The 18,247-nt window shown below is 36.1% G+C and overlaps 1 protein-coding gene across 31 annotated transcripts in view; it reads left to right on the top strand.

The window, feature by feature from the left end:
* Window positions 1–18,247, top strand: part of NEB (nebulin) — a 217,056-nt gene that overhangs the window by 178,573 nt on the left and 20,236 nt on the right. For 21 of the 31 annotated variants that reach the window (XM_087881852.1, XM_087881878.1, XM_087881877.1 and 18 more), the window contains exons 160-171: window positions 1,003–1,101; window positions 4,175–4,285; window positions 5,707–5,811; window positions 6,630–6,734; window positions 8,793–8,897; window positions 9,888–9,998; window positions 10,415–10,525; window positions 12,797–12,910; window positions 13,021–13,125; window positions 14,732–14,836; window positions 16,100–16,204; window positions 17,969–18,061. In XM_087881852.1, the coding sequence (XP_087737978.1) occupies window positions 1,003–1,101; window positions 4,175–4,285; window positions 5,707–5,811; window positions 6,630–6,734; window positions 8,793–8,897; window positions 9,888–9,998; window positions 10,415–10,525; window positions 12,797–12,910; window positions 13,021–13,125; window positions 14,732–14,836; window positions 16,100–16,204; window positions 17,969–18,061 (1,269 nt within the window). The remainder of the gene's footprint in view (window positions 1–1,002; window positions 1,102–4,174; window positions 4,286–5,706; window positions 5,812–6,629; window positions 6,735–8,792; window positions 8,898–9,887; window positions 9,999–10,414; window positions 10,526–12,796; window positions 12,911–13,020; window positions 13,126–14,731; window positions 14,837–16,099; window positions 16,205–17,968; window positions 18,062–18,247) is intronic. The other 10 variants (XM_087881879.1, XM_087881868.1, XM_087881855.1 and 7 more) reach the window with 3 other exon arrangements.

The following is an 18,247-nucleotide window of genomic DNA, read 5'->3' as shown; positions in this document are numbered from 1 at the left end:
GACTGTTGTTTCAGAAAGTACCATAGTTATACCACACTTCTGGATTTGAGATAACTCTCTAGAAATAAAAAATAAATAAAAATACAAACACAAACAAAGCATAATGGCAATTTCCCTTATTATCAAATACGTGTATGCAAATACATATACAAGATATACACATACATATGTTTGTGTGTACATTTACACATCTGATGGAAGTTACAATTTAATCTAGACCAAAAAATTGAATACTACCTAATTAAAATGAATAGCCAGCAAAGTACATACTTATTTATAAAATAGATTTTAATAGGTTTAAATATGTCTGGATTTCAACTCCCAGAATTTCTCAATCAGCCATCTTAAAGTCACCAAGCTTGAGGAACACTGATTTAGATATTAGAAAAGAGTTAAATTCACCAAGAAGCAGCTCCTTCATTCATTGTCAACTGTATTTTCTATTCTCAGTGAATACATGACCCACAAACATACTGTACTACCCATTTAGAGGTAATTATTACACCACCAATTTTCTGTTAAGTAAATTTGGTATGCCATATATTACCAGTACAGGATTTTAAAACAATAATTACCAGCTCCACATTTTTTTGCAATAAATATTTTAATGTGTTTGTCTTATTTCCATTCCCCGTGTATTTGGGATTTCTGACAAGATATTTGCTTGAAAACTTAACTTTTGAGTTATACTCAAAAGATTTTCTAGCATAATACTTGGATATTTTTACTTTGCTGAAACTGTGATTTACTGCTTGTATAAATGATTTATTTTCAATAATTTGGGTACCTTATATTTTAGTGTTGTTACTAATTAACATCAACCTGTTTGTCCTCCATCAAACTTTGAACAAGTGATGAGTTTTCAAATCATGCTGCTTCTATCCTATGAGACATCTCCATCAAGAGAAGGAATGGATGATGCCTGCATTTCTGTCTTAGCTCTTTGCTTTGTGTCATTGCAGGTTGGCTAACCTAATCTTACTATCTTGCTATGCTTTGTAGGTCAAATACATTAAAGGATACTTGAGGGGACATGGGGCAGCATCGTATGATACACCCTGGATGAGGCATTTTAAAAAAGCTAATACCCTAAGTAGTCATGTAAGAAGGATTTAAAGTGCCTGTCCTTTTCAGCTTTTTCCATTTTATGAATTTTGCAAAATGTTCTTGGCACATAAAATTGAGCCTGGATTGCCAATGGGATGCTCTCTCTCTCTCTTTTTTTTAAAGAAAATCTCATGAAGTTTAATTTTTTTTAAAAAAATCTCCCTTTTCTTTCTTATATAAAATTGCTCCTGAGAGTTCAGTATTGAAATGGAGATTGAATATTTGTTCAAATCTAATAATTTTAGAAGGTGCAGTTAGTGCATTTAAAATGCAAGCCTGGTCTAATGAATGTTGTTGCACACTAAACTAAAACACACACAGTAAAACATGTAAAAAAATGGCCATTCACTATGGAGGCCGAACTGAGACAATGAGCAAGCATTCCCAATAGTGATCTCACTTTATTGTCTTCAACCAGCCAGGCTATACAAAACATTGAGTTTTGAAGAAAGGCTTCTGGAAAATGAAGCCAGAACTGGATCTTGACTAATTTCTAATTGCTGCTACTTGATGTCAAGTGTTTCCTGTTTATTTTCCTCACTCCCTCTTAAGAAAGACTCTCTTACTATCTGCCTTCTCCAAATTGACTCCTTCCATTGAGGTGGCTTCCAAGTACTATCAGCCCCAGCCAGCATGGCCAGTGGTGAAGGATGATGGGAATTGTTGGCCTAAATCTTAGGAAGGACATACATTGAAGAGGACTTTTGGACATAAGGAAAAAAGGGAGATATTTCCTTTCTTGCTTTTCTTTCTTTATGTTGCATGCAGTCACAGACAGTCTTCTGTGCTTGTGACAAAAATCAGTTCTTTGTACAGAAAATGATACACCATCTTATCTTTGAAATAATAAACTCTTCCACTTATTAAGCTGTTCTAGTTAGTCTTTTATTGAAGAAAAAGCAACTTTTGACTCTTGGAAAGTTAATGGGACTAACAATCTTTTCTTGAAAAAAAAATCCAATACTTTTGTCAGATTTATAGATGTTCGTAATGATACATCATTTGTTTGTGTGAATGTTTCTATACTTCTGACTGTGTAGAAGTTCAACATAAAATCTTTCAAGGGGTTATTTGTCATCTATACTGTCTATCATGTCACCAGTTCCATCACTGTTATGGTTAATCTGCATGTCATTTCTTATGCTGTTGTTATTGTTGTTTGTCTTTATCCTGTGTTGTCCATTTGCCAATAGAAAACATAGAATTGGAAATCTTTAACCAAAGTCCACATACATAACACTGGATGTAGTTAAAAGTTTTCCTTAGTCATGTGTCAGATCTGTCATTGTGAAAACGTCATTGTTCCTCTCAAATGCATCAGTTCATGTGTGATTCGGTGTATGTTTCTCAAGGAAATCTAACGAGAAGGATATCAACTGAATGTTCCCAGAATTTTTATCAGTCTAGTTTAAAAATGAAACTATCCAGCATGATGGATACAGAGTTGCATGGATAAGAACATATCCATATTTTATAAATAAAGAATCATGGAATGTGAGTTGAAAGTGCACTATAGCATCTTTGATTTTTCTGATGATAGACTGCATTTATTTCTTTACAGTGATGTGTGTTACTTCCTAGCATGATCAATTCCTTTCATCAGTTATCTCCATCAGCTCTTGCACACAGTTATGCCCATCTTTTAAGAGTATTGTCCATTTACTTCCTATTTAAACTCTATAGTCTAAATAAAATGAAAATATCCTTAGTTGTAGCCAGATAATGCCTTTATGTTTATAATCTGTGACTTTTTGTCTACTAAACAGCTAATATATTTCCTCTCTTTTATGACTTTGTTTAATAATAATAGTACTAAAACATTTAGGAACTTGTTTATCTAGAAAGTTATATTATTGAATGTAAGTACAATATTATGTAATATAAATGCAATATGCAAGTTCCACTAAAAAAAAAGCTGAGTTGAATATAATCATATTGGGATGAAAGCAAGCTTGCTGAATTATTTACATGATTAGAAGCAGACTATCCATCAGTGGGTTCAGATAGATTATTTTAAATTTAATAAGAAAGAGCAGAACTTTTATTTTCAGTTGCTTTTTAAAAACACTTTAAAAGGCTATCACTTCTCTTAAAAACAATAATTTGGGCATCAACTACATGAGGTGCAAATTTTCTTGGTGGGGTAGTAGGGTAGATGTTAAATAATGACCTTCCACATGAGAAATCTTAGGAAAGTTATTATCTTATTTTATTGATAATTATCTACCGTAATCTGATGTAAAATGTCTTTGATATTTTCAAAGTAAAAGCAAGACATAAACACTTTAAAAGTCTAGCTTTACCAACAGAAGAGAATATTTGGTGCTCTCTGAGCTTGCAGACATTTCATTACCCAGCTAGGCAACACCTTCAATATTAGAAGGGAAACGCTGACTAATGTATATAAACAGAGAGCAAACCCCACTCCCTTTTAGCACTGAAGATGCACAGAGTGTACCATGGATTCTACAGGTTTGGCTTTTACATAAATAAGTTTATTGCCCTTTATCATGCCTTTGTGGGATGTGGTGGTAGAGTAACAGAATTGTATAATACCACCTTTCCTGTTCTGAGGCCTGAATATATGCCAGATTGTTGTTTGCCTCATTCCAGTAGCCATGCTGTCTGGGAGTGAAGGGATATATGAAATACTGTGCCACTCAATTGAAGGTTGGGGAAAGCCTTTGCTATAAGAACACAACGGAAGTTGTGCTTCATCTCACTTTCTCAAGCAATTTGTCCTTTTTTTTTTTGCAATGGATAAATTTGATACCTTTTGATTTGTGGAGCTGAAATAAACCACTGAATGAAAGAAGAAATGTCACCCTGTGAAATGTAGCATGTAACAATCTTACTACTGAAAAATCTTGATCTTTCCAATGGTCTCTTTTGTTTCGAAGTAGTTCCTATGTGATGCATCCTTTGATCTGCTTGCTTGCAATCAGATTTCTTTTGAACACCTGATTGTGGATAGGTGCTTTCTCTTCTCCCTTCTTGGTGCCAGAAATGTTAAAGTTCAGGACCCTTTTTAAAATATATGTGTGTGTGTATGTTTTCTTCAACTCAGATCAAGTACAAAGAAAGATTTGATAAAGAAAAAGGAAAGAGGCCTCAATACGATCTGAAGGAGAGCAAGATCTACAAGACCTTGAAAGATGCTCACCACATTGCAAGTGAGGTAAGTCTGGTTCATTAGCTTTTCTTTGAATGGTGAGGAGAACCCAGATGCCAGATCTAGATTCCTTTGAGAGAGGTTTGCTAGAACCTTGTAGTATTTACAGAGAAAATAAAAATGGTAAACAGACCAAGCGCAGGTGAAAACAAACAGTTTAAAAACTCCAACAATACAGGTAGTCCTTGACTTACAACCATTCATTTAGTGACTGTTCAAAGTTACAGTGGCACCGAAAAAAGTGACTTATGACCATTTTCACATGACCACTGCTGTATCCCTATGGTCACAATCACATGTCAAAAATTCGGATGCTTGACAACTGGCATGTATTTATAATTCCTGCAATGTCCCAGAGTCCTGTGATCACCTTTTGTGGCTTTCTGATAAGCAAAGTCAATGGGAAAGCCAAATTCACTTTAGAACTGTGTTACTAACTTAACAACTGCAGTGATTCACTTAATGATGGTGGCAAGAAAGGTTGTAAAATGAGGCAAAATTCACTTAACAGCTGTCTTGCTTAGCAACTGAAGTTTTGGGTTTCATTGTGGTCATAAGTTGAGGTGTACCGATAGCCTTCGACTTACGACCACAGTTGAACTGAGGAAGCTTCTTAGATGAGAATAGAAAAAAAAAAAGACAAGAAAATTCAGTTGATTTTTGAAAAAGCACCTGTTCTGACTTGGGGTTCCTGAGTCAGTAAAACACACGAGTAGTCCCAAAAACCTCTTTTATTGCAACAGCTGTGAATTCTGTTCATTCGTAGATGAGTCCCACATAGTTGTAAAGAGTCCTTCGGTATAAGGCTGATAATCACCCACCTTTATCTCCTTTGTCATGCTGCCAAAGACCTAATTAGCAAAGCCACATGGAGTCCAGAATCAAACAGAGCTTCAGACTTTAAACTGAACAGAATTAACAACGTTGCTTCCTGCAAAGGCCCACGTGCCTTTGCTCCTCTTTTAAGTCTTATGGGAGGGACCAACATCTCCAAGCCCTACTCCCGAGTTGTCCCTTTTGTTTTAACTGTTCTTGCCTTCTGGCAGCTCTGCGCATGCGCACACTGGGAACAGGCTCCCCCTGTTCCTCTGCCTCGCTGAGGTCTGACTCTGGAGGCTCCGGAGGCAGCATGTACCTCCCAGATGGCCCTTTCTCTGCCTCTGACGCAGAGCCCTCAACCGAGCCTTCCCCAGACTCCAGGACTGACCCATGTTCCTCCCCAACCTCCTCACTGTCCGACTCTGCTGCCAGCTCCGCAGGCCACCAGCACCTTTGGAACCACTATGATCTGAATGACTGAAAATCTCCATAGACAGTAGCTCATTGCACAAGCTGTAATACAACAATTGAAATGTAATCCATTTATAAGCCTGCTTTATGTACTCCTGTGACAAGGTGGTTGACGTTTTCCTTTGTTTTATCAATAGGTTAAATATAAGGCAGATCTGAAGAAACTTCACAAGCCGGTGACTGATATGTCTGAATCTCTTGCGATGAATCATGTTTTGAACACCAGCCACCTTGCCAGCACTGTAAGCCTGTTAGCTAAACTGAGATACATTCAGTTTAACCTTTCCTTGCCTTTCTAAGATAATATCAGCTAACAACCTCTGCAATATCTTTCCTCCTCCTTGACTGTTCCTAGGAAATCACCTGGTAGTGATCTCTTATCTCCTGCCTGATGACTATCCCCCATGTTGACTAGCAACATTAATACCTCAAATCTTTAGAACTTTTTCTATTACTTTTAAAACAGAACCACTAATAATGTTAAACATCTAACTAAATTTTAATAGTGTTTTTTTTTACTTTTATAATTCATGTTTTTACTAACAGGTATTATTTTATTAACTTTTTATATATTTTTTAACCCACAGCTACTATTTTGAAACAATAATTCTTTAACTTTTAAAACCATTTTCAGACATAGTTTGCTTTTGTCTGAACTTTGATCTTCTTGCTATAATAAATTCTGCTTGTGGACTTGGTCGATGCATATAGTCAGCCATTTTGTGACACAAAATGCTGAACTAAATCACCCTTGAGTAATATCAGCTAATCCCGTTTTATATTCTTAAGCGAAAACCAAGGGGCATCGTTCCATTTTAACAGCATCACTTATTCACTGCATCACATTTCTTTGATTCTTTTCTTCTTCTTTTTTCCCCTGTTTTTTCCCTTTTTGCCTCATATTTTTCTTTCTTCTTCTCTTTTATATATTTCTTTTACATTTCATTTCTGATGTCTCATTTGACTACTGATATGTTTTTTGTAAGGTGATCTAGAAAAGCTGCTCTGGTTAGGATATATTTTTTAACTATTGAGGTGGTTTTTGACGCCTTCCCTTTAGTACCAGTACAAGAAGCAGTACGAGAGGAATAAAGGTCACTACCACGTAATTCCAGATAACCTTGAACAGCTCCATCTAAAGGAGGCCTCAGAACTTCAGAGCATAGTAAGTCAGTTAAGTGTTTCACACACTTATGTTTATAATACAACTGCCACATGCCACTGTGTCTGTATTGTCATCCAAAACATGTTCTTCAAAGTTCTATAGACGTTGGTATATTAAGTATGCAGGTGTAGATTTGATACATTTGGCTCATCGATGGGAATTGGGAACTACCCTGGAAACCTTGTCAAGTTTTATTCTGGGCAATATAATGCTTCTGTATTTCTTAATAAGCCAGAAACCTAAATAATATATGTGCAGCCAGCCAGTTATTTCTGGATTTCTAATATGAGATACCAAAGTGCATCATACCACTAGGCCCACAATCATTTAGATACTGCAGTGAGGTTGACAGTGCCTACATTTAACAAACAAACAAACCACTTCTAGCAGGCTCCATGTCCACCTGATTTTATTAGATTTTAAAGGTGCTATAATGTAAAGCAAACCATAGTCATAAACATCAGATTTATTTCCAAGATACTTCTGGATCCCTTACACACCCAAAATATATGCTTGGAAAATACAAACAGTGAAAGGCTGTAGAATGGTACTATTGAGATGAAATACCAGAGTGTTTTAATCTGGAATAAACATCATGTTTATCATGTTCTATTTAAATTACATGTCCCATAATGCAATGTTCCACTTTCCCTTCCCACCTGATATAAAAGGTACTCACCTTCTCTTTGTACTCCACTCAGGTTTGTGTTCCATTGATACAATGTACCTAAAAAGAAGATTAAAGGGTAGACTTATTAGTGTAGAAACAAAATAAAACATATATTTTGATTCTATTGATATGGAGTTGTTTGGCTTGATCCTTTTTAACATAACAGGTACTTTGTTTGAAAATGTGACTACTTGCCTAAAAGAATGCTAAAAGTAAGCTGTGCGGTAGACAACATCATGAGGACAGCTACAGGAGATGTTTTGTAACTGTCCATGTTTCCCATGAGGACTACTTTGTGAGAAGTGATCTCAAAATTTTAAATGTATCCACTAGGTCACTAAAGTTGAAGATATCTATTATGCTTTGGGATTGGGTGGCACTAGTACAGTGGTGGGTTGCCCCCGGTTCGCACCAGTTCTATAGAACTGGTAGTAAAACCGGAGGGAGGCTCCTCCTACTGACCCTGATGTCATAAAAACGCTTCTGCGCATGTGCAGAAGAGCGTGCCGGCAAGCGAGTGCATGCGCGCAGCCCCACTGCAAACCAGTAGTAAAGGTAAGTAGAACCCACCCCTTCACTAGTAGCCTAGGAAACATTGTGCAGATGAAGGAAGATTGGATTGAACCACATATAATAAAAACCAATGTCCCATATTCAGAAAGGAGGTCAAATAATTAACAAAGCAATAAAACATAATCAACAATAAAGTGTTTATAGGAAGAAACATGAAGGTTTTGGAGTGTTCTTCACAGATCTCAAAGCTAAATTTAACTGAAAGTCTGTGGAAAGATTTTAAACATGCAGTGCATGAGACGAGACCTAAGAACATTTTTGAGCTATAATACTTCTTGCAAAGAAAAGTAGAGAAAAGCAACAATAGATGTTTTCAGTTAATGGCAAGAAACATTTGAAAAGCTGTTTATTTGCCAAAGAAAGCTTTACAAACTGTTGACTGAAAGAGTATGCAAACTGTTTCACCTGGCAAAGTCATTACTTCCATTTTTTGAATATGTAAACTGGTCATAAAAGACACGGATCCATTCAACTTCACAGAAAGATGTGCTTGACTTTGAACAATGCAGTCTTATTCACGACCAGATTCATTGAAACAGGTTCATTGAAATAATGTTTAATCAGTGGTGCCTAAATATTTATGTGCAATTCTATTGGTTGTGGCTGTTGCTTTTGTTCACCTGTTAGAGTCACCTTGACTGATGTGGCTAATATATTTATCAAAAAAAAAATAATTCATTTTGACATAGCACGTTATATGAGCACAACAATTGTATTTTGTTCATCCGGGATTAGGGTTGAGTGAATGATGTGACATTCTGTATGTGTCTTTTTAATCTGCTACTGTGGGATAACACATGCCACCTTCTTGGCAGGTGAAATACAAGGAAAAATATGAAAAGGAAAGAGGAAAACCCATGCTGGACTTTGAAACACCTACATATATCACTGCTAAGGAAGCCCAACAGATGCAGAGTGAGGTAGGAGGTTACTAATCAGATATTAGAAAACATCAGCGAGACACTGAATTGTGGTTGTACTGTTTCTAGTCAGTTTAAATCATAAATGTATTCTGAAGGTATTTTTGTAACAGAATGATTATATCTTTCCATTCACTGATTAAATGACCATCACAGCTTATTTTATGGGTGCCAAATAAAAGCCCAGCCCCTCTGCCCATTCCCCATCCTCAATCTACATCTATACAATGTTATTCCCATTGTTTTGTTTTGAGAATCAGTTGCTCCTTTGCTGGGCTTCTAGATTGTATATTGTTGCCTCTATTCAATTTTACCCCTTTCATACCCTTTCATAGGTATTTCAAGATACAGTTGAATTATTGGAATATGTTCATTCCAATGTCAAATTTATGCAAGGTGAAACTTGAGGGTCATGTTTGAATCTATTAAATCTGCCAATTGTTTTCATTCAAAGGAAATATAATATCCAAATGCATGATCTATGGAGTTACCGGTACTCATTTTTTAAAAACCTTCCTTGGACCAAGCATTCTAACCAGAACAGATTTCTTTACCTGGTATTTTCTAATATTATCTAGTGTGTTAGATCAGAACTCCCATCATCCCAAGCATATTGAGTGAGAACCACTGGAGTCTGGACATGTCATAGCACACATTTTGTTGGCACTGGGTTGCTAAGACCACTACTGACCAATGATCATTCTGTCCTTTTGGTACAGCCTGCTCCCCAGATACTACAATGTAGAAATTTTGCTTGTCTAGAGGCCAGATGTAGGTATTATTGCTTTCAAGTACATAAAATATTAATTTATCATAGGTTAGGACAATGAAAAGCATTAAACCTCTCCCAAATGGCACAAAAACAAAATTGGATCCATAACTAACATCTATTTAAAATGCCTGGAAATTATTTTTACAATGCCAAAATTAATTCTATTTTTCCCCTTTCTTTCCTTCTTTCTTCTCCCTTCTTTTTCCAACTCCTATTAGAAAGAATATAAGAAAGATTTTGAAGAGTCCATTAAGGGCCGGAATCTTACCGGTTTGGAGGTTACACCATCTTTACTGCATGTCAGATATGCCACTAAAATAGCAAGCGAGGTACCAACTACTCTTCTGACTTCTGCAATGGAAATTATGTTCCCCAAAGTAGACTCTTCACTGTTGTCTTTGCCATGCTTAAACTTTAATTTTAAGCTTACAAGTTAATTTTTGATTTCTCCCCTTAATTTTAATTTTAATTATAAGCATGATTTAACTGATAGTGATGCCTAGTTTTTTTTCTTTATCTTTTTAAAATTTGTTATATTGATGGAACCAATGAGAATTGTCTCATTATTCATTATTTATTTTGTGTGAATTTTAGCGTAACAAGATTTGCGTGTTTGGAAGGCAAAAACAACTATTTAGTCTAGGAATTATTTCCTAACTCTTTTTGTTCTCCTTTATATTTTTCCTCTCTTTGACTCCTCCTTACTTATCTCTTTTGATTTATTTTCTTGTTTTCTACCCTCTAGAAAGAATACAGGAGAGATTTAGAAGAAGGTGTAAAAGGCAAAGGTCTAACAATTCTAGAAGAGACACCAGATTTACTTAGAGCAAAGAATGCAACCTATATCTTGAATGAGGTAAGGCATATCACTAGGTGGAATAAAGTTTAGGAATCTGGAAGGTAGATTTCTATGGAGTATTAAAATGTTTAGTACTGGTCTGTCCATTTCAAAGTTTTGTGTCCAGCATATATTCAGACAGAGGAAGGACATTTTTCAATTTTAGTTTCTAAGTATTTGGATTATTTTAAATTACACAAACTAATAAAAGTATAAAAATGCATATAACAATATTAAGGATCAACACAAAACTGATAGGGAAAGGAAATAAGTAAGTTATACTACAAGAAAGAACTTGTAAAAACTCCAAGAAACAGATATTTTTAAATGTCTTTTTTAATTTCTCTTGTCGAAAAAGACAAATTCAAATATTGACAAATAATATTATTTTGCTCCTCCTTTTGTAATTTATTGATAACTTTAGAATTTCTGATTATGAGGCCAGCAGTTCTAAAGCAAAATTAAAAAGAAAAGAAAGCATTTTGATAGAGATTTAACCAAGGGAAAGGAAAGCATTCTATTAATAATCAACTGTGATTTAAACATTAATAAATTATATCCAAACTATAAAAACTTTGTGGAGACATAAAAATCAAAACCCACACCAAAAACTACCAAGAGACCACATGAAGGCTTTCTTACTCCCCAAAGTGATTATAGTTGGTGGATGCTGAGTCGTTTGAGTTAAAGGAAGAACATCTATTGAAAAACCAATATTGTCAGAAGTTTGATGGCCCTGTTTATACCCAGCCTGAGCTGTATTCTGTAATTTGCTCATAAAGAAGCTCATAAAACCTACCATCCACATTTATTAAGGAAATAGTTCTAGAATGGGAACAGATTGCCTGGTTTCGGAATAAACTTGATATTTGTTTCATAAAAATTTAAAGGCAGGGATTTGCATGAAAAAGTTTTATTACAGACTCCTCATAAAATAGGAGACAAAAATCCAATCTAATTTTTATACCACTCAAATGGAAAATCATCATAATCAATAGTCAATTCCCAGAATTGTAGTGATAATTTCTTGAAGAAAAAAAAAGCCACTTCAAAAGTTGTTCTTTGAACTTCCTTTATAAATTATTTCTGAGTAACATTTGATAAGTTGAAAGCAAAGATGACTGAAACCCAATAAGATATTGAAGATTCTTCTCATGAGCAATAGTTCTCACATTTTTAATCTCCCCCCCATTGTTGAATTTCCTTGGTAAAATCCAGAAAAGCTGGGTACTTTTTTTTAAGTCCAGTTAACCATACATAGTGAACCAACTGGCCTTTCTCTGTAGCCCATCAAGAATGACATTCCAAAGGCATCCTTTATCCTGAAGAGGTTTAATTAATTGATTATGGATAGTCCTCCTTGTCCCACTAAACCTTCATGATCTTGCAACTAAAATACTCTGTTGTCAGCCAAATCCATTTTGAAATGTTTAGTACCAACAATATTGTTAACAACGGTTAACATCTTCTGTAACCTCAAGGAGAACAGCCATCACCTTATTCTTTGCAGCTGCCAACAGTGACACATTAAGGAGACAAAAAATGTGTCAGAATTTCCTGAGGGCACCATGAGGCAGATAACAAACAAGCTCTCCCAAACAATCAAAAGACACAACAACCACCTTCTTTTGGCTCCGATAACAGCTGTTCATGTAGCAAATAAGCAATGATCTGGATATAAATTCTAGCAGGATGATGAAGATAACATTCTTCCACACATTTTAAAGCCCATCTTTTTTTAAAATCTGTGTACAATTTCCTCAAATTTATGCATTTTTTTGGCATGGCATTTTCTCTAATTGGTACATCACAGGACTATTCATGGATGGATCTATGAATTACACAGTCATATTAAAATAGGAACCAGATGATTTTCACTGCAATTACATTATGCATTTTAAAATTATTTTAAAATAATAAAAAAATAGAAAATGGGGTCAATAGTACATTTAACCATTGGTTTTGAATTGATCCTGCATACTTTGGATTATTTTCTTGGGAATTATAATGATGGAACATTAAGCAGAAAGGAAAAGATTGGCTAGTTATTATATTTACCTTTTTCAGATTAATGGCCTGATTAATTTTGAGATCTATAAAAAGCATAACTAGTCAGATTTCATATCACATTGCAAGATTAAATGTTTCTTCTATAAAATAGATTGATCTTCCTTCCATTGTACATTTACATGAGCAGATTACATATCAAGATAACCTTTGGAGGATTGGGGTGAATTTCATTTGGGAACAAGCTGTTTGATATATTTTTATATCTGTCTTTATCCACAGAAAGAATACAGGAAAGCTCTGGAGATGGAAATCAAAGGAAGGGGACTAACAGACCTTTCATTGGAGACACCTGATTATATGAGGGCAAAGAATGCCACAGATATTGCTAGTGAAGTTAGTGATTAATGAACATCATTTGATTTCCTGCTGTATTAAATCAACAAAAAGCTACATCTGTAAATTACTTATTCTGAATATTTCTCCTGAAATGTTTCTCTCAACAGCTTAAATATAAGCACTCTGCGGAAATGGAAAAAGCCAATTATACCACAGTTGTTGACACTCCAGAAATCATCCATGCACATCATGTGAAGAACTTTTCCAGTAAGGTAAGGATGGCCGTGCAGATGGAGGTGAACTCCAACTTCCAGGCTTAACCAGCCTGATAAATAGTGTGATACGGAGACCATCTGAAATAGGGCCCTGTCTGTAACAGTAACAGAGTTGGAAGGGACTTGGAGGTCATCTAGTCCAACCCCCTGCTCACGCAGGAGACCTATACTAGGGATTTGAACCGCTGAACTGCCGACCTTTCTGATTGACAAGCTCGGCGTCTTAGCCACTGAGCCACCTAGCCAAGTCTGTGTGACCTTGAGAGTGCACTGTAAATCCTTCCAATAACTGTGAGGTACTCTACACTGTTGGACATTTTGCTCTGATTTTCACTTTCACTGGTGACTCTGCTTTCATTTTTGCAACCATTTCAATATAGAACAAAACTAATAGTAATTAAAGGGAAAATTCATATAGATTTCAAAGCAGGGGATGGCAACCACAGATCACATGCCCCTAAAATCTCTTTTTGTGCCTTTAGAGCAGGGGTGTTAAACTTGCAGCCCGCGGGCTGGATGCTTCATGCACTGGCCATGCCCACCCCCAGTTTAGCGAAGGGGGGAAAAGTTGCAATACATCACATGATGACAATGTGAAGCCGTGAGTTTGACACCCCTGCTTTAGAGTATAGCTGAATTTCTCAGTCAACTGCCAAGAATCAAAAGTACGATTTCTCACTTTTTTTTTTTTTTTTTAGCAGAAATGCATTTGGTAAATGAGTTTTATTCTTCTTTAGTGCTTAACAGCTCCCTAAAAAAGTAAAATAAAAACCCAGTCTTCCAAAATCCATTATTTTCCTTCCATCCCCAAATCCAAACATGGGCTATTTGATGACATTACATCTTACTATCTGTGGCTCTCAACTTTCCCCATTTTTTAAAATCCACTTCTGACAACCAACCCTTTTGGCCCAGTCTACACTTCTCAAATAAATACTTAAGTCATAAAATCTGTGACCAGAATGTCCCTGCTTCTATAGTTAACAGGTAGTTTTGGCTTCTCCTTTTAGAAGGTAATACTTTCCAAGTATTTTCTTAAAAAAACATTATTTAGTTTGCTTGATCTATGGACTAGATCACGTTTGACAGATGCAATCTAGAAAGTGCAAGCCCGAGCCATCAAACCTTCTAACAAATGTCCTTATTATACCTGTATACATTGCTTATCGTGTATCTGCTCTTATTTTTAAAGCATTTCTGCCTTAGACACCAAATTAACTAATTGATTGATTATGTGCCATCAGGTTGGTGGTGACTCTTAATGACAACGTAAATAGATATTTGATTTGTTCCTAACCTGAACTTCAGGACTTCCAATAGTGCATTTTGTCACCAGTGTAGATTATTCCTCCACCTTGCTTCTTATTGTCCCCATCTTCTTTTTCCCTTCAGCTTTCTCAGCTTCTCATAGTATGTCCAAAGTATGACAATGTGACCCTGGCCATTTGAGCCTCAAGTGAGAACTCTGGATAGTTTGTTTTATTTCTGTGGTGACTTTGCTATTGTCCCAAAATAACAAACAAACAAAAAATGTCTCTCTGCATGAGTATTTGTTTTGTTACTGCAATAGTACATTTTCTTTCTTTTTTAACCTATGTAACAGAAAAAGTATAAAGAGGATGCAGAGAAAACCATGCCATACTATGTCTCTGTGTTAGAGACTCCAGAAAATCAGCGGGTCCGAGAAAATCAAAAGAATTTTAGCATGGTATGTATTTTAGCATACTCATAGAATTCTGACATGCTCCCCCTGAAATGCAATTTTCCTTTCTTATATTAAGCCTAGAGGATGGAAAACATTAGGGATCTGGAATGCTTTGCGCCTTAGCCACCTGGTTTGAGTTTGAAATAGGTTGCTCATACCTTACTAGAAGCATGTCTGATGCTATTCTGACCATGATGACAAAGTCCCATGCTCACAATTGTCAGTGATGCTGATCATGTAGGTAAAGAAAAAGGACACAGATTCCAGGTATTTTTCAGAGATACCATACTTACCACTCTCTCTAAGGTACATTCTTTCTTGCTGAGCAAGAAATTTAAAATTTTCCCATAATAATTGAGCCTTTCTCGGTTATTTTGAAAACAAGTCCAACTGAGATTGGAGGGCTTAGTTACAAATAACTTAATAGAATTTGTCAAATAACTCATGAATTCATGAATGCAGAATACTTAATAGCTTACCAATATTTGACTACTTTGATACTATATTTTGAGTGACCTTTGTTCATGCTGCCGTAAATATATTTCTTATATATCTTCGACAGTTCTATGACACTATAAAGTACTATGAAATGGTATATAAATCTAAGTCCCATTGCTTTTACTGACATTTTAAAAAGTCAGTTTGGAAGCAAGAAGACTGAGCTCTTCCTGGGCCAATTCTGCCCAGCAGTGATAAATTTTTGTCTCTCAGTCTGTTTCTTAAATAAAGTTCAGAAATTCCAATCCAGATTACAATGGGTTGGCAATGGGGTTGGGCTTGTATTCAGTCCGGAGATTATGGCCAGACTGGTCTTTCCTCTGCTTCTTGACTTTCTTATCTGCGCCAAGGAAGGCAGGGCTCCCGGGCTGGTTCTCAGTGGACCACTCTACCAGTGCCTGCTCTTTCCTTTGTGGGATTATTCCCAGCAAAATGGCTGCACAAGACAGATGCGAGACACTGGAGGGCAGGGATGTGCTAGGCACTCCAGCCAATCAGAGCTGGGCTGCTCCTGAAGTGGAATAAAGCTCTGGAAGCCATTTGCTCTCAAGGACTTCAGAAGGCTCAGGATGGAAAACAGCAGCTTTGAATGAAAGCTGGGAAACTTATGTGCAGGGCAGGGGGCATTTGCAGAGAGCTGAGAGTGGGAAGTGGAAGATGTCACCTGTTCTTGCCCTCAGGGAGCAATGAGTGACCTGTACTGGTGACAGGCCAAGCGGAAATCTGTTTTGAGATTAATGCATTGAAAAACATGTATTCTCTTAACAGCTTCAGTATCAACATGATCTGCAGGACAGTAAAGGAAAGGTCACCGTTGTAAATGAAACACCAGAAATATTACGAGTTAAAGAAAACCAGAAAAATTTCAGCTCGGTAAGTTTATATTATTTAGCAAGTTATTGGTCCCCAGTTGGCTAACACATTTCAATCTTTTCACTAATACCAATAAAATCTCTTGACAATAGACAATTAAGAATCCAGGTATGTACAACTGAAAACCCTTCCTTCCTCCCTCCCTCCCTCCCTCCTTTCCTTCCTTCCTTCCTTCCTTCCTTCTTTCCTTCCTTCCTTCCTTCCTTCCTTCCTTCCTCCCTCCCTCCCTCCCTCCCTCCCTCCCTCCCTCCCTCCTAATTCAAAAGACCCACATTTGGATCCAGAACTTAGCCCTGAGTTAGTGATAAGGGATTTTAACCCACTCATTGTTTACAGTGTAATATGACATAAAGATCTGATCCACAAACATATATGTTTTTAGCAAAATATATCAGGGATGGACAGTTGAAACCACCATCTTCCCACACTGGAATTTCAGAGTAAAAAGATGTAGCTGTTACATCCATTTTTAGAATGGTTTGATGTTCAACTTTTATGTAACAAAGTGATAGGGTGGACAAAAAGGGTTAATGCCACTTTCGTTTTAAAAGGAATTGTAGTTGCCCATCAGGAATGGGAAACCAATCACTTTCCAATAACAATCATCTTGTTGCTGAACTACAACTGCCAGCAGCCTCTGCTAGGTTAGGCAATGGAAATGGATGCTGGGTTTTATAATGAAGTCAGAAGAGCCACATGTTGACAACTTCTGCCTTATACTCTATTTCTTTTAACATTTTTTTAAAATAATGCAATAACTTAATGTACAATAACTGTACAACATGCATGGCAGTAGTGGGTTTCAATTTCGGTCCTACTGGTTTTCTCGTGGGCATTGCTCACATGCGCTTGTGACACTTCTGCACATGTGCAGAAGCTTCTGCGTGTGCGCAGAGACGTCCGAGTGGGTGGGCAGAGCCTCCTACCGCCACTGCTACAAGTTTACCCGATCCAGAGCAAACCGGTAGCAACCCACCACTGATACACGGCAATAATATTTTGACATATCTCCGTATATCTTGATGAACCTTTATGGGTTCCAAAGTTGTAAGCTTCATGTGTTTTCTTTGAGCAGCTAATCCAGGAATGGCATGAATAAATATTTTTAGTTTATTCTAGAAACTAAAACTCTCAAAGGCCTCCAAGGGGTAACTATTGTCATTTTGTGATGTCTTTATTAACCAAAGTAACTTTATGTCTTTATTAACTGAAGTATTTGATCAAGAGAGGTAGTTCTCTGTTAAAAACTTCATGATTTATTTTCAATACCTGAAGTCTGAAGCTTGAAGATCCTATGAAATCCTTGCCTACCTCAGCCTTAGAAAACCAGATAATGAACAAATATTTTTTTAAAAAAGCTATTATTAAATATCAGAAAAAATCTTCAGAACTTCATTTGGCATAACTGTGAATAGAATTTATATTTTGCTCATGTGTTTGCAAATGAATGTCTTTGTTTTCAGGCTATAAAAGCTAAGATTCTTACCTTAAAGGTTAAAGAGGTATATCCTCATATCCTTGTTTTTACTGGTCTGATTTCTTTCCTCTTATATTGCTTGAAATTATAAACACTAAGTGGTTTCTCCATACAAGCATCAATAGTACACTTGACACACAAATGAGATTGGGTATGATTATTTATTTATTGAAATAGATATTGTGATGCTATTTCTATTTTTTATTGAAATAAATGTTCTGGTGATTTGTGGTGCTGCTGCAGAACTGACAATATGTCTTTCTATGCTTGATCTTGTTTTGCTTTAGGTTTTATACAAAGATATCATTGGAACAGGAACAGCAATTGAAAAAACACCAGAGACACAGAGAATTAGAAAAACCACAGATGCCATTAGCACGGTAAAAAACATCAAAATGATTTTTTTTTAAAAAAACCCACACACATTCTTTGCTGTTTTAACTTATAAAATTGAGTGTCATTTATGCTAATATTACACTTAGTGTTGAATGGAATTAAAATATAATTAGATTGGAAGTGAAAGGGAAAAATACACGTTGAAAGAATAATTTTTGCTGTACTTAAGA

The sequence above is a fragment of the Pantherophis guttatus genome, chromosome 1, assembly GCF_059756535.1.
Source record: "Pantherophis guttatus breed Tessera chromosome 1, ASM5975653v1, whole genome shotgun sequence".
NCBI lineage: Eukaryota > Metazoa > Chordata > Lepidosauria > Squamata > Colubridae > Pantherophis > Pantherophis guttatus.
This window is presented reverse-complemented; position numbering and strand designations above follow the sequence as displayed.